The sequence below is a fragment of the Heptranchias perlo genome, chromosome 14 (genome assembly GCF_035084215.1).
Source record: "Heptranchias perlo isolate sHepPer1 chromosome 14, sHepPer1.hap1, whole genome shotgun sequence".
NCBI lineage: Eukaryota > Metazoa > Chordata > Chondrichthyes > Hexanchiformes > Hexanchidae > Heptranchias > Heptranchias perlo.
Window position 1 is genome coordinate 42,345,002 of NC_090338.1, and position 16,099 is coordinate 42,361,100.

At 41.3% G+C, this 16,099-nt stretch overlaps 1 protein-coding gene across 2 annotated transcripts in view; it reads left to right on the forward strand.

Annotated features, from left to right (window-relative positions):
- pdlim7 (PDZ and LIM domain 7) overlaps positions 1-16,099 on the forward strand; it is a 134,047-nt gene that overhangs the window by 94,766 nt on the left and 23,182 nt on the right. For both annotated transcript variants that reach the window (XM_067996346.1, XM_067996347.1), the window contains exon 5: positions 13,386-13,465. In XM_067996346.1, the coding sequence (XP_067852447.1) occupies positions 13,386-13,465 (80 nt within the window). The remainder of the gene's footprint in view (positions 1-13,385; positions 13,466-16,099) is intronic.

The following is a 16,099-nucleotide window of genomic DNA, read 5'->3' on the forward strand; positions in this document are numbered from 1 at the left end:
CTTTGCTGGACCTGCTTGAGGAGCAGCATCTCGGGAGGCTTTGCTCACCAGGCAGGCTCTATCAGACATCTTCAACCTCCTGTAAGGGGACCTTCTGGAGCAGGAGGCCATACTTTGCCAATGGCTCTGAGGCATCACAGCTCTCAACTTGTTCGCCACAGGCACTTCCCAGTCTGCAGCACACAGCTGCAATAAGGCTGCTTCGCCATGGCTAACTAATACATCACCTTCTCCTTTGATCTCAGCTGGAGCGAGAGCTCAGGGCTCTGCAGCAGTCACTGGCTTCCCCTGAATGCAAGGCGTTGTTGATTGCACACCATGTTGCCACCGTGGCACCATGTCATCAACCAGCAGCACTCATCATTAGAAAAGTCCACCACTCAGTAATGTGCAGCTAGTAGCTGACTGCAGAAACAGAATCAAACAAGTTTGTGCACGGTACCCAGGCAGCAGTTATAACGCATTTATCTGGAGGCATCCTACCATCCTTCCACTATTTGACCCTCCCAGGAAAGTGGCAGGATGGATGCTGGGGGATGAGGTATAACCCCTACAGATGCTCATGACAAACCCCCCCCCCCAAACGCTACCATTACTTGTCAAGCTTCTTCGGAAGAGGAAGGCTGCTGAAGACAAGGAAGCAGCAGAAGAAGGAGGATCACCTCAATACTTTGCAGCCAGAGTTGTGAGGAATGAGCTAATTGTTCAGCGATTCTATTAACTTGCTTATTCCCGTGACCTGAAAACTTGCACAGAGCCCCTCTGCATCAACGGTCCTTGTTATATCCTTCACTACACCCCTAATCTTAAATTAATCAAAATTCAAGAAGCCGCTATGAAACCAGATAAAGTGCCAATGTGATTCAGGTGACTCATTTAATATCAAACAAATAATTGTCTTCCATTCATTTCTCACCCAAGTGTCAACCCATGGTGCCTTTCATATAAGGTTTCCTAACTCTGCTACTCCTGTGAGGTGTATCCCTAGTGGCCTCAGCAAAGCAGGTGGAAAGCTGCTTTTCCTCTTGTTGGGGCCCTTGAGATGCTTGTGGTCGATGACTTCCGAGTGCTTGAGCTTGTGAGAGCCCGTCTGCAGACATTTGCGCCTCGGCTGCTACCGGGGCAGTCTGACCCCAGTTGAGCTCCTGGCATCATGGTGGGTATTGGTTGAGGGAGCGGCGAAGGAACAGATGTGCTGACATCCCGAGAGAAGGCAACACATACTGCTCCCACCACACCTATACCACTCCCGTGGGCCTCATCACTTCCATTGATCTACGGGAGAGCAGGCTGCAGAAGATGAGTGACTCTTTGAAAGAGGTAGGATGGGAATTAGAAGCTTGGCATCAGCAGGTGACAGTGTTGAGAATGCAGCTTGAAGTTGTGCAGCTTTGCTGAGGTGAATGAAAGAGTACAGGTAATATGCAGACACTCTGCTCAGATAAGGTGCCTGCTCACCTTCCCTTGTGCTCATGAGTCTGTCCTCTCCACTAATCTTTAGGGCTTCTTACTCTAATTGTGTGAGGGCTGTAATGTTGGGTACCCCTTTCCCCCCCCCCCACTAAACCTTCGTCCCTTCCTTTACATTTTACACTATCTTGTCCTGCAGAAAGAGCAAGTGAGAGTTAGTGGTTGGCTGTTGAAAAGGGAAGTAGAGACGTGTAGGGCTTGTGCATATAGTGCATATGCTGAGAGCTGGAGAAGAAGCAAGATGGAATGAGGATGGAGAGGTGATGAAAGTAAAGTGAAGTGTGGAACGTAAAGTGAGGAAGCAGTGGTGGGAGCAATTGATAGTTGTGCAAGTGAGAGTATGCTGTTAGTGTATACTGTGAAGAGAGAGAAGAAAGAGGTGAGTTTGTTTGGAATGAGAAAACAATGAATTGCACTGTGCCATTGTGAATGTATGGTGAAAGATGAGATGGAGGGTAGGGAATTGTTGAGTGGTGGGGAAGGGGTGAAGGGAGTGTTGTCAGATATTATTGAGAGGTGAAGAGCTGTACTTATCCTTGCTGCTCGTGAGGTCCTCAATTTGACCTGGGTTGGTGGGGAAGAAGAATGTCAGGTTGAATTGAATGATGAGTGTGTTTCAGTGAAAGGGTGGAAGTCGAATGGGGTATTTGTATTGTAATTGAAATATTAATATGTACTGATACAATGAGGGATAGAAGCTAATGGTCAAAATTTTTTTTTGTTCGTTCATGGGATGTGGGCGTCGCTGGCAAAGCCAGCATTTATTGCCCATCCCTAATTGCCCTTGAGAAGGTGGTGATGAGCTGCCTTCTTGAACCGCTGCAGTCGAGGTGGTGAAGGTTCTCCCACAGTGCTGTTAGGTAGGGAGTTCCAGGATTTTGACCCAGAGACGATGAAGGAACGGCGATATATTTCCAAGTCAACATACTGTGTGACTTGGAAGGGAACGTACAGGTGGTGGTGTTCCCATGTGCTGTCCTTGTCCTTCTAGGTGGTAGACGTCAGGGGTTTGGGAGGTGCTGTCGAAGAAGCCTTGGTGAGTTGCTGCAGTGCATTTTGTAGATGGTACACACTGCAGCCATGGTGCGCCGGTGGCGGAGGGAGTGAATGTTTAAGGTGGTGGATGGGGTGCCAATCAAGCGGGCTGTTTTGTCCTGAATGGTAGCGAGCTTCTTGAGTGTTGCTGGAGCTGTACTCATCCAGGCAAGTGGAAAGTATTCCATCATACTCCTGACTTGTGCCTTGCAGATGATAGAAAGGCTTTGGGGAGTCAGGAGGTGAGTCATTCGCCGCAGAATACCCAGCCTCTGACCTCTTGTCGCCACAGTATTTATGTGGCTGGTGTATTTAATGCAAATCTGGCTATTTTGTCTATGAATTTTGTCTAACCAATAAGTTCGGAAAAATGTGATCATAGTTTTTATTGGCAGAAGATAATGGGGACAAAAAAAACAAGCTTAAAAAATGCATTCTTTTAGTATAATGGCCAATCATAGCAACTTGTATTTACATAGTTTAGCGCACTCGCTGCTGAGTCATATGACTGCAGATTCAAGTCGCACTCCAGGAATTAAGCAGATAATCGAGAATGATACTTCAGTGCATTACTGTGTGAATAATGCATTGTTGGAGGTGTCATCTTTCAGGTGAGTTGTTAAACTAAGGCCATATTTTCTTTTGTGTAAAGTTTAATGGAAAAGGTAAATCTGAATAAATGGTGAACTAGATTGGTGGAAAGTCAGAACAGACTTTTTGCCTGGTTCCCCAACTAAAATGTGTTTACAAAAAGTAGCCCAAAACATTTCCTTTTAAAGGTTATAAAAGCCTTGTTAAAGGCCAATGCAGAGAAGCTCATAAAATTGTGCATGATTAAAATAAGAATTAAGTTCATAACTCACATCCAGACCTTTGAGTTAATTTTATGAAGGACAGGCAAAAGTAAGTTTTGCCACAAGAGACAGAAATGAATAGTATGGTAAGGTTTTCATCTATCTACACAGGTGCAGTAGCCATTGGCAGTTATTGCAGGGCTCAACAGGAACTCAAGGAAAAGGCAACTGAGAAGCACAGAGGTCATAGGTGCAAAACTCTCCGAAAAAGCAGAGGGTTTACCACAACAGACTTCACTTGCGACCAGTACACAATAAAGTCCAGACTCAGCAGAGAGGCTGCGACTAAAGTGTGCTATCAGTGTATTGCCAAATAAATTATGAATACTGTTTCACCTCCGCTTCTCTATCTTTCCACCTCCTTCCCCTGCCCGCATTCCCCCCCCATCCTCCACAACTACCCGACTCCGTCCCCAGGGAAAACTGTGATGGATCCTCCTGTGCAGGCTCAGAAGGGAGACCATTACTGAGGTGTGGTTTCTGAGTATTGGTTGCTGTTTTTCCTCATCTCTTTTTGCTCACAAGGAGAACTAATGAAGATAACTATGCAAAAATGTTCAATGATGCTAATTTATTTTTTCAAAGACATTGAACACCAACAGGACCTATCTTTATAGCATCCATGTAGCAATTATGTCTGGGTGCACTCAGAGAGCCAATGTCTTTGTCAGAGTTTTAAAAAAAACAAGCGATTATTAGAAATGACACTGTTTCTATGCAGTTGGATGATTTTATCATTATGTATGACACCATTTCTCTCGGGGTGGTGAGGGAAGGATAGGCATATCTGAATCTTAGGTCTGATTTCAATTAAGATTTTTGGTTTAACAATTATCCCTAATGCTTACTTTGGAACAAGTATTCAAGGAAGGAAGTTGGAACAGCAATTAGAAGTTATATCATCCTGCTGAAATGTTAGTTTTATTTTATTTGAAATCTTCCAACAGCACAAAGGCTACACATCAACGAAAGAGTGTGTTTAGAGCATGGAATGCTTGGTTGTTGAAGCAAGAAATAAAACATCATTTAAAAGATCATTTTGCGTTGTCGTGTGTCTCGAAGGCCGCCTTGGAGAACGCTTACCCGAAGATCGGTGGCTGAATGTCCCTGACTGCTGAAGTGTTCCCCGACTGGGAGGGAACCCTCCTGTCTGGCGATTGTTGCGTGGTGTCCGTTCATCCGTTGTCGCAGTGTCTGCATGGTCTCGCCAATGTACCATGCTCCGGGGCATCCTTTGCTGCAGCGTATGAGGTAGACAACGTTGGCCGAGTCACAGGAGTATGAACCATGCACCTGGTGGGTGGTGTCCTCTCGTGTGATGGTGGTATCTGTGTCGATGATCTGGCATGTCTTGCAGAGGTTACCGTGGCAGGGTTGTGTGGTGTCGTGGACGCTGTTCTCCTGAAAGCTGGGTAATTTGCTGCGAACGATAGTCTGTTTGAGTTTGGGTGGCTGTTTAAAGGCGAGTAGTGGAGGTGTGGGGAAGGCCATAGCGAGGTGTTCGTCGTCATTGATGACATGTTGAAGGCTGCGGAGAACATGGCGTAGTTTCTCCACTCCGGGGAAGTACTGGACGACGAAGGGTACTCTGTTGGTTGCGTCCCGTGTTAGTCTTCTGAGGAGGTCTATGTGATTTTTCGCTGTGGCCCGTCGGAACTGTCAATCGATGAGTCGAGCATCATATCCCATTCTTACCAGGGCGTCTTTCAGAGTCTGTAGGTGTCCATCCCGTTCCTCCTCGTCTGAGCAGATCCTGTGTATTCGCAGGGCCTGTCCATAGGGGATGGCCTCTTTGACGTGGTTAGGGTGGAAGCTGGAAAAGTGGAGCATCGTGAGGTTGTCCGTGGGCTTGGGGTAGAGTGAGGTGCTGAGGTGCCCGTCTTTGATGGAGATTCGTGTGTCCAAGAAAGAAACTGATTCTGAGGAGTAGTCAATGGTGAGCTTGATGGTGGGATGGAACTTGTTGATGTTATCGTGTAGTCTCTTTAGTGATTCCTCACCGTGCGTCCATAGGAAGAAAATGTTGTCGATGTATCTTGTGTATAGCGTTGGTTGGAGGTCCTGTGCAGTGAAGAAGTCCTGCTCGAACTTGTGCATGAAAATGTTGGCGTATTGGGGTGCAAATTTGGTCCCCATGGCTGTTCCGTGTGTTTGGGTAAAGAACTGGTTATCGAAGGTGAAGACATTGTGATCCAGGATGAGTTGTAGGATGGCGTCTGGAGATTGGCTGTTGTTGGTATTGAGTATTGATGCTGTCGCAGCGATGCCGTCATCGTGGGGGATACTGGTGTGGAGCGCCGAGACGTCCATCGTGGTGAGAAGTGTTCCTGGTTCAACTGGTCCGTGGGTACTGAGTTTTTGTAGGAAGTCTGTAGTGTCGCGACAGAAGCTGGGGGTTCCCTGCACGATGGGTTTCAGGATGCCCTCGATGTATCCAGAGAGGTTCTCACACAGGGTTCCGTTGCCTGATACGATAGGACGTCCGGGTGTGTTGGCTTTGTGTATCTTTGGGAGGCAGTAGAAGTCTCCCACGCGGGGAGTACGTGGGATGAGAGTGCGTAGGATGCTTTGAAGGTCTGGATCGAAGGTCTTGATCAGTTTGTTGAGCTGGTGGGTGTGTTCTTTGGTCGGATCTGCGGGTAACCGTCTGTAGTGTTCCTGGTTGTCCAGTTGTCGGTATGCTTCTTTGCAATAGTCCGTTCTGTTCTGTATGACGATGGCTCCTCCTTTGTCTGCTGGTTTGATGACGATGTTGCGGTTGGTCTTGAGAGCGTTGATGGCGTTGCGTTGTGCTCGGGTGACATTCTGGACTGTCTTCTGAGTGCGCCTGATGAATCTGGCATTGACGCATTTCCTGACCGCTTGGGCATACATGTCAAGCTGAGGGCAGCGACACTCCGGAGGAGTCCAGTTTGACTCTTTCCTCTTTGGTTGCTGTACCGCGGATCCCTCTGTCTGCTGTTCCGGATCATTGATTGTCTCATTGGGTTCGCTGTTGAAATCTTGGGGTTTGTGGTAGAATTCCCGGCGCCTCATTCTCCTGATAAATTCCTCTGTGTTCTTAAAAAAGAACAGTCAGCTCATCAGCGTTCACTGTTGTTAGTGGCAAAATCGAGGAACAAGTCCTGGCGTTCGCACATGCGTAGTCAAATGCGGAAATCCGGAACTTGCTCCGCCTGGTTCACCGACGATATGACAGCTTCGCATTGAAGGGATATCGCCAGCTGGAATCAACAGAATCAATGGACCAGCACCAATTTGCTCTTCTGCCCAGCTGGAAAGTAATTAATATCACCACAAAATAGGTACACTTAAATATACCAGGTCTAAACTAAGTTTCAACACCGCAGTAAATCTTAATGACTGCCAAACAACTAAAAATTAACTTTTAAAAACGTGGAGTCTCATTACTCCTTATTTTAATAGTTTATGGTCATTTAAAAAAAATTAAATTTGAAGAAAAGTAAATATTTTTTTTTACTTATATTCGATTATTTCTTACCCTCTCTTTTCATTGTCTGTAACTGTTCTCACACATGATTTTAGTGTGTACCTTTCACTTCCTGGATTTTACGTTCCACCTTGCAGAAGCGGTTCACATCTTGTCAAAAATGCTGCGATCTGGTCGAAGGGAGAGTGTGATCCTCTCGCTTCTCCCATGGGTCCTAGCTTCACTGGAGCTAACGCTGGGCTCTTCTCCACTTCCTATTAGAGGAAGTGCACCCAGTAAAGACCATGGTAAGTTAATGGGTTAGTATAAATCTATGGAGCGGCCAGCTCTGTTGGTTTGCTGTTCCGAGCAATTTCTGGGCCAATAGCATTAGTGGCTTCTGCTGGGAATCTGTTACACACATTGTTAAGCATATTTTGTTTTCCTCCCAAGCCCAAGTTTCACATAGCTTATTAATATTGTACTTGACTCTTCAATCAATGTGACCAACTGTATGCCTGTATTAAGATTTGGAACATGCAGCTACCCAATTATCTTTCTAATTAAAACCAGTTCTGTTCTGAATTCCTTTTGTCTGTTATCTGCGTTCCTCTTTTCTGAACTCGGTGCAACATGAATTGATATTTTTATTTTGATAATTATTCGGCTATTATCTGGGGGGAGGGCCTAGCAGTCTTGATGAATACAGCCATTTTGTGGTAGAGGCAAAGCCTGTAGAAGTACTGGACACCACAGCCTTTTCAGTATTCCTGCTCGGACACTAATGTGAATGTTGTTGATGATTATTTGTGGTCTCAATCCCAAATATGACTGAATTAATTATGGTTGAGCTCTGTGTCATGAGGTGACTCTACATATACTGTTTGAGCTGAAAGATAGGGGGGGGCGTGGAGTTTAGGTAATAAAGTACAGCAAGAATTGGTATTAAAGACATAATCTTGATTGAAAACCTGCCAACTCAGCATTGGTCAATTCTCTGTGCAAAAGAGGTAGAAAATTTGGGCGTAGCCTAAGACTGGGCGAAATTCACTTACACCCATTCTTACTCTATGATTGAATTTCCTTAATGTTTTGTCCCAGTTCTATGGGAGCTTTGCCCAGACCCTCTGCTGCTCACTAGCATTGCCCTGTTCCCCATCCTAAAGAGCGTACAGTGCAAATTTCCTGATTTTTAAGCAGGTTCAGATGTAAATTTGCACCCAAAATTTTAGGTGCACAGGTTTCCATTGAATTTACCCTCTCTTCAAAGAGATTGGCAAATGCAATCCTAGTCCTGGAATTCACATTGTCTAATTTTCTAAGGACTTGTCACAATATTGTTGGCCAATTAGTTATAGAAAAAGATATTTAACTTAAACTTTCTAGAATTAGCAATGTTTTATAATTTCAATATAGGTTGCAGTAATATTTCAACAGAACCCCCTATAAACTCTGTCCTTGTTCTCTTGATTATTCACCTTGATCACTGGGTTGATAAAGTTAGTTAATCATAGAATGATGCAGCAGAGAAGGAGGCCATTTGACCCATCGTGCCTGTCTTGGCTCTTTGAAAGAGCTCTCCAGTTAATCCCGTTCCCCAAAGCCCTGCAAATTTTTCCCCTTCAAGTATTTATCCAATTCTCTTTTGAAAGTCATTATTGAATCTGCTTCCGCCACCCTTTCACGCAGTGCATTCCAGATCATAACAACTTACTGAATAAAAATGTTTTTCCTCGTCTCGCCTCTGATTCTTTTGGCAATTTCCTTAAATTTGTGTCCTCTGGTTATCAACCCTTCTGCCACTGGAAACCGTTTCTCTCTATCAAAGCCCGTCATGATTTTTAGCACTTCTGTTAAATCTCCTCTTAACCTTCTCTGCTCTAAGGAGGACAACCCCAGCTTCTGCAATCCCTGTCAGTGGTATGAAGAAAAATTGCATGGTTCCTAAAAAAAAAACCCTGATTCAAATCCTTTCCCTTTCATAGTTACAATCAATAGTTATGCTCTGATTGTGTAAAGCATTCATTTCGGATGAAGTTAGAGCCTAATTATCTCGAGATGGGAATTTGGGAGGTAACAGATTAAAGAACCTTCTAAAATATGCATCTCTAACTGATTAAATTCAATTTTTTTGTCAGATTCGTATCGCAGCCTTTAAGAGATTTAAATTTGGAAGTTTAAAGTAGTCAAATGTGATTTGATTCAAACCTCATTAGAATGGTTGATTAAAGTTATGTTAGATTAATGATTGATATTTATTTCCTCTGTTCCATATGAAAATGATTTTTAATTTCTTATGCATCAGGTATTTGTAGTAATTAAAATTCAGACCCCATCCCATACATCTGCTTCATGTTTGCCAAATGAATCGAAGAGAAAAAAAGATTGCACTTAGATTGCAGATGGGCACAGGTTTCGGAAGAAATTTGAGAAACACCATTGTCAAAATCAAAGGAGTATTCTTTAGCCTTCGGAGTTGTATTAGATTTGTTTTTTCAATGTTCCACACATAATCACTTGTGTCCTAACTCTCTCAACATTCTGATTCCAAGTGTGGCTGATTCTAAATGTTATAAGAAGCTAAAGAAAAGGAGCAATAATTATTCTACCCAGTTCACATGCCAAACCTTCGAAGGAAGCTGTTCCTTGTAATATAGATGTTCATCGTCCCTGGTGGAGTTTATGAAAGAGGTTGTGGATTGGGGAGGGGGTAGATGTAGTTGTCAAGTAGTTTATCAGATTTACAGCTCCAGTAGGAAAGGAAAGGGTTATAATAAAGTCAATCCCAGACAACAAAATCTGAAATTAATTATCTGGAGTTCAACATAAAGATCATAAATATATACATCAAGGTAGGTACTAACTCAAACAGTACACAATTCTAAATAATTAGGCATACAACTGGGAAAATAAAAACATAAATGCTCATTATATAACTTTTTTAAAAATAAAAATGCTCAGACATTTAATTTAAGCCAAATATCTGTGTAGAAAATTATCAGCCTTGCTGTGAATTTTACCAAATGCTTTATAGCATGTTTAGTTTGGAGTTGTATGTGCTACTATAAAACTTTATGTAGTTATAGCATTTCATATTTGAGAAATGAAATTCATGAAGGAACAATATTTTATAAAACTATTTAAATTTATATACCTTGTTTGTAATCTATCATATAGAAACATTGATTATAAATAGATATTTCCTTCACAGTTGCTCTGCGTATTTTCTTTATGGTGTATATTTAATTAAGTGAATATTGGTGTATACTTTTCGTTAGGACATTAGTTTCCAATGGGAGATCAGTAACTGTTAACTTGAAATTAGAAATTAGATATCCCAGTGTGTTGACTTGTCTAGTATTTAATTAAAATGCCAACAATTTCTTGGTAATTAATTAGATGAGGTACAACCAAAGGTAAACACAAAGTACACTTTTACATTCAAGAATGGATTATTGTACGTTCAACAAATCCAAGTATCCCTGACTTATAAGCCATGAACTTTTACATGGTTCAAACTTAATCATATCACCTTTAGTTAATTGTTTCTTTTAACAACTTTATGAATTCATTAATAAACAATATTATGTAATGGGATAACATGAGTTGATTACTTCCAAAATCCAATTTCAGTGAGAGTCTGGGCAATGTTGGAACCGTCTGATATATCATGGAAGCAGGGCATTTCTTCATTACATTTAAATCATGCTGGGTTTTTACATTCCGGCATAGTTTAATGAAATGCATAGGGAATTTCAGCGTAAATTGACATTGGCAAAGCCTGCGTACGAACCAGTGTAACTTTGGGCATAACTTCCCTATTACTGCTACAGGAAATTCTACCTCATTAATGTCAGGAAATGCGACTGAATTATATTTGCAGAATATAGAAGGCAGATGGTGTTTAAATGCATCATTGGCAAGAGAACATGGTAAGTTCCAAAGGAAAACAAAGTTAGAGCAGTGTCTGTTGTAGATAACCATGATAGTACATTTTATTACATTACATCAAGAAAAAGTTTATTGTTCAAGTGGCTGTATTTCTGTAGATGTATTTGGCCACTGTGTACTCCTGTACATGCGTATAATTGTTTTCTGTAGTTCTTTTAGTGTGATCCTCTGCTATGTTATCACAAATGCTACATAATTTAAGTGTCTTTTTACTTGAGGAGGAGAAAGGAGATGGAAAAGGGAGTGATTACACATTTTAATACTGAAAGTACATGATGTCGCTACCATTGATCCTACATTGTTAAGGGCATTATTTGGTTTTAATGTACAAATGAAAAATAAACCATGGATTGCAGATGAAGCAGTACATAGAAACTGAAATGTTCATTTATAATCTCCTCGTGATTTAGTGGATAAATGGACTGCCTGGTGTAGTACTGAGTCTCGATTACAAAAGTAGTTAAAGATCTGTACCTGTTTTGTCCTAAGTCAGCTCATTTCAGCCAGTTTGGCAGTAGAGGTGCCACTATTGACGTCAGCTGCTTGGGTTTGCGGAGAGGAAAAATTACTGGAGAGGAAGAATTCCTGTTCCAGATGGCTGTTCACCACCACTTCCCTGCCGGCAATCCTGATCCGTAACCCCAGTGTGAGATGGTGCCTTCAGGAGATGAGGAAACAAGATTGGCCAAACAAATAATATTATTGGATTTATATGTGTTTTGCTTTTATTGCATTTTAGCTCTTTTAAACCTGACTTGATTTACCTTCCTTGGCATAACTTTATGAACCTGCTGTTCTTTCATTAAAAACACTAAGAATTCCCTATCACCTTCTGTTTTAACACTGGCCGTCTTGATGATTCTTTTTTCCTGTTCTAGCCATAATCGCGGTAAAGTATTCGTTCCTTGAGTTGTACAGATCAACCTGTTAGCAATTTATTCAAACACTGGGGATCTAAAAAGAAAATAAATGTGTGTATTTTAATTGGCACAGAAGTAAATGAATCAGTAGCTAGAGATGTAAAAATGACGCATGGTTTTTTGGGGAAAATCTTCACAATTTGGAAATATTGCAGGTTTTTTTTACAACTACTTTACTTTTTGTATCTATAGTATTGCTACTTGTGGTCAAGACTACAGGGTAGAGTTTCCACTTTGGCCGCAATCGGGTAATTGCGTCCAAATTACACTGGTTAGGTTGCAATTCAAGTTTGCGATAAAATTCATTTGCATAATCACAAATGTAAAATCTTCCATGAACCAGTGCAATTGGGCAGCGTAATAGAATGTAATCGTTTCCTTTCCTTTCCATTTAAAAATGAACCCTTGATGTATTTGAGTGGTAACCTGGTGCAGTTTTATTAATACAGCTGAAAATGCGTTTATCACGAAAAATAAGCATTTTTAATAAGTGTCCAGTCCTCCACTTGTGAGTAACCTGATTTACAATCACTGAAAATTAATTTTAAAATCTATACTGAATAATTTACTAGTTTCTTTGGTGTACACTAGTCAGTTTCTTTGTAAATTAAATATTTTTTGATTATGGTAAAACGTGCCTACTAGTGCCTGTGCGCCTAAGAAAATGGGCACAATTTGAAGAGCCTTCCCGAACCAGCGTAATTGGCAGAATATCGTAAAGTTGACCTGGGGGCGTGGTCAATTTTGTGGGCAGGGCCTGATTCGGGAGAATTGAATCTGAAACCAGCGTAAAAGATCACGGATAACACGAATGCAAGTGATTTTGTACGTAACTCACGTTTAACATTCCCCCGATCTTTTGCGTTGGTTCAGCTGATTTCACCTGGAGAGCGCTGATATTACGAATGGAAACTCTAACCCGGAATCTTTAAATATGTTTGTAGCTTTTTGCTCTTTCTCTCAATCGTTCATTCTCTCGTGCACAGCCTTGCTCCCGCTCTCTCTTTTGTGGGCTGTCTTTTTGTCTGTTGCTCTCACTTTCTCTTGTCTGTATTTCAGAGGCTACCTTTCTTTACCTCCATTTTCATCCTTTGTCTTTTTCCTCTTGCTCCCTGCGTTTTCTCTCGTGCGTTCTCTCACTTCCTTTTTCTCTTGCACCTCCCCTTCGCTCGTGCATGCATTCGTTTTGTCTTTTTTATTTTTATTTTTCTCCGGGAGCAAATTAAAGATTTTTAAGGCCAAATTGAATGCGTATGGATTCTACATATATCCAAATAGTATAGCTACAATGTAATGATCTTTTTTCAGCAGATCAAGGCCTTTGTTTTGAATTGGGCATTTTTGACTTAACAGTCTTAATGGTTATTTTTTCATAGATTACTGATGATTTTTCTAAGATCTTGCTAAATAAAGGAAACTCCCAGCAATGCACAGTTTTATTTTGTATTTACTGTTTTCACCTAAACTTTGTTAAAATTATAAAATTTAGTTCTACCACAGTAATCCACCATTTTACTGATGCACGTCTTTCTGAATTGATGGTATTACATTCGTTGTTGAGAAACTGACTACACGATGATCTTCACCTCTGAGGAAATTTACTGTCACTACTCGGCTGATGCTTTGTCTTAGACCTTAAGCTTATGTGTGAACGTTCTTCAGCCAAAATAATTATGGACTGAAATATTGAGTGATGAGCATTGTGTTTTGTTTTTGTCATTTTAGCCCCGAGACAGGTGCTACAGGGAGTCCATTTCATCTAGCTGCTGCGATTGAGCCCACCTCTAAGTCCTATGAAGATCCAGGTAATACTGAAATTTGAGGTCTTAAATTGTTTATTCTTCCACTGGCCAATAGACTCCTAAGTCAATTCTATAGCTTTCCCAAAATGATACTAAAAGTTGAATATATCTCAACTGTCTTTTTTTAAAAAAAAATGATCACCATGAGGCAGAGTGAACTTAACATTAGTTTCATGACACTCAGCAAAGATGCATTCCAGTTAGAAAGAAAGACTCGAGGGGAAGGACGTACCATCCGCGGCTAACTAAGGAAGTTAAAGATAGTATTAAATTGAAAGAAAAAGCATGCAATTCCGTGAAGATTAGTGGAAGGTCAGAAGATTGGACAGAATATAAAAAAGCAGCAAAGAATGGCTAAAAGAATAATAAGGGAGAAATTAGAATATGAGAGAAAGCTGACTAGAAATATAAAAAACAGATACAAAGAGTTTCTACAGGTATTTAAAAAGGAAGAGAGTAATTAAAGTGAGCATTGGTCCTCTAGAGAGTGAGTCTGGGGAATTAATAATGGAGAATAAGGAAATGGCGGATGAATTGAATAGATTTTGTGTCCGTCTTCACCGTGGAGGATACATATAACGTGCCAGAAATAATTGTGAATCGAGGTGAAAGGGAGGGAGGAACTTAAAACATTACCAGGGAAAGGGAGAAAGGGTTCTGAAAAAATTATAAGAACTAAAAGCTGACAAGTCCCCTGGTCCTGACAGACTTCATCCTAGGGTCTTAAAAGAAGTGGCTGCAGAGATAGTAGATGCATTGGTATTAATTTTTCCAAAATTCCCTAGATTCTGGAAGGGTCCCATCAGATTGAAAAATAACGAATGTAACTCCTCTATTCAAGAAAGGAGGGAGACAGAAAGCAGGAAACTACAGGCTAGCTTAACATATGTCATAGGGAAAATGCTAGAATCTATTATTAAGGAGGTTACGGCAGGATACTTAGAAAATCTCAAATGCAATCAGGCAGAGTCAACACGGCTTTGTGAAAGGGAAATCGTGTTTGACTAATTTATTGGAGTTCTTTGAGGAAGTAACAAGCAACATGGATAAAGGGGACCCTATGGATGTGGTGTACTTGGATTTCCAGAAGGCATTTGACAAGGTGCCTTATCAGAGGCTACTACACAAAATAAGAGCTCATGGTGTAGGGGGTAACACATTAGCATGGATAAAGGATTGGTTAGCTAACAGGAAACAGAGAATAGGCATAAATGGGTCATTTTCAGGTTGACAAGATGTAACGAGTGGAGTGCCACAGGGATCAGTGCTTGGGCGTCAACTATTTACAATCTATATCAATGACTTGGATGAAGGGACTGAATGTACGATTGCTAAATTTGTTGTTGACACAAAGGTAGGTAGGAGAGTAAGTTGTGAAGAGGACATAAGGAGTCTGCAAAGGGATATAGATAGGCTAAGTGAGTGGGCAAAAATTTGGCAGATGGAGTATAATGTGCAAAAATGTGAACTTGTCCACTTTGGCAGGAGGAATAGAAAAGCAGTATATTTAAATGGAGAGAGATTGCAGAACTCTGAGGTACGGAGGGATCTGGGTGTCCTAGTACATGAATCACAAAAAGTTAGTATGCAGGTACAGCAAGTGATTAGGAAGGCAAATGGAATGTTGTCATTTATTGCAAGGAGAATGGAATATAAAAATAGAGATGTTTTGCTACAGTTGTACAGGGCATTGGTGAGACCACATTTAGAATACTGTATGCAGTTTTGGCCTCCTTATTTAAGAAAGGACATAATTGCTTTAGAGACGGTTCAGAGAAGGTTCACTCGACTGATTCCTGGGATGAGGGTGTTACCTTATGAGGAAAGGTTGGACAAGTTGGGCCTGTATACATTGGAGTTTAGAAGAATGATAGGTGATCTTATTGAAACATGTAAGATTCTGAGGGGACTTGAAAGGGTAGACGCTGAGAGGATGTTTCCCCTTGTGGAAGAGACGAGAACTAGGGGACATAGTTTAAAAATAAGGGGTCTCCCTTTAAGATGGAGATGAGGAGAATTTTTTTCTCTGAGTGTCGTGAGTCTGTGGAACTCCCTTCCCCAGAGAGCGGTGGAGGCAGGGTCATTGAATATTTTTAAGGCTGAGTTAGATAGATTCCTGATTAACAAGGGAGTCAAAGGTTATAGTAGGTAGACAGGAAAGTAGGGTTGAGGTCACAATCAGATCAGTCATGATCTTATCAAATGGTAGAGCAGGCTTGAGGGGCCGACTTGCCAATTTCTGCTCATAATTCGTATGTATGTTCTTCGGCAAATACAAATTTTCTTTACCAATCTATTGCAGCATTAGTTTGTTTCAGTATCAAAGATGGTCTTTATGTAAACTTATATGCAGATGTAGACACCTGAAAGAGTTGATCCCTTCTTCGTCCCCTAACTGACCAAGTAGCTTGCTCTCAGTGTTGGACAGTTTTGGGACCAACCATTAATCTAGGCATTTATCTGGCGGAGGATCACACCTATAAGGGATAAGGTCCTCGGCTAGTGTCATACTTGAAAATGTACAAAACCTGGAGAAAAACAATGTACAGCTGAAAAAAAAACCCTATTGATTCAAGAGGACTGAATTAAGTTCAATTCCTTTTTATTACATTGGATTTCAGGATTTTGATTAGTGTT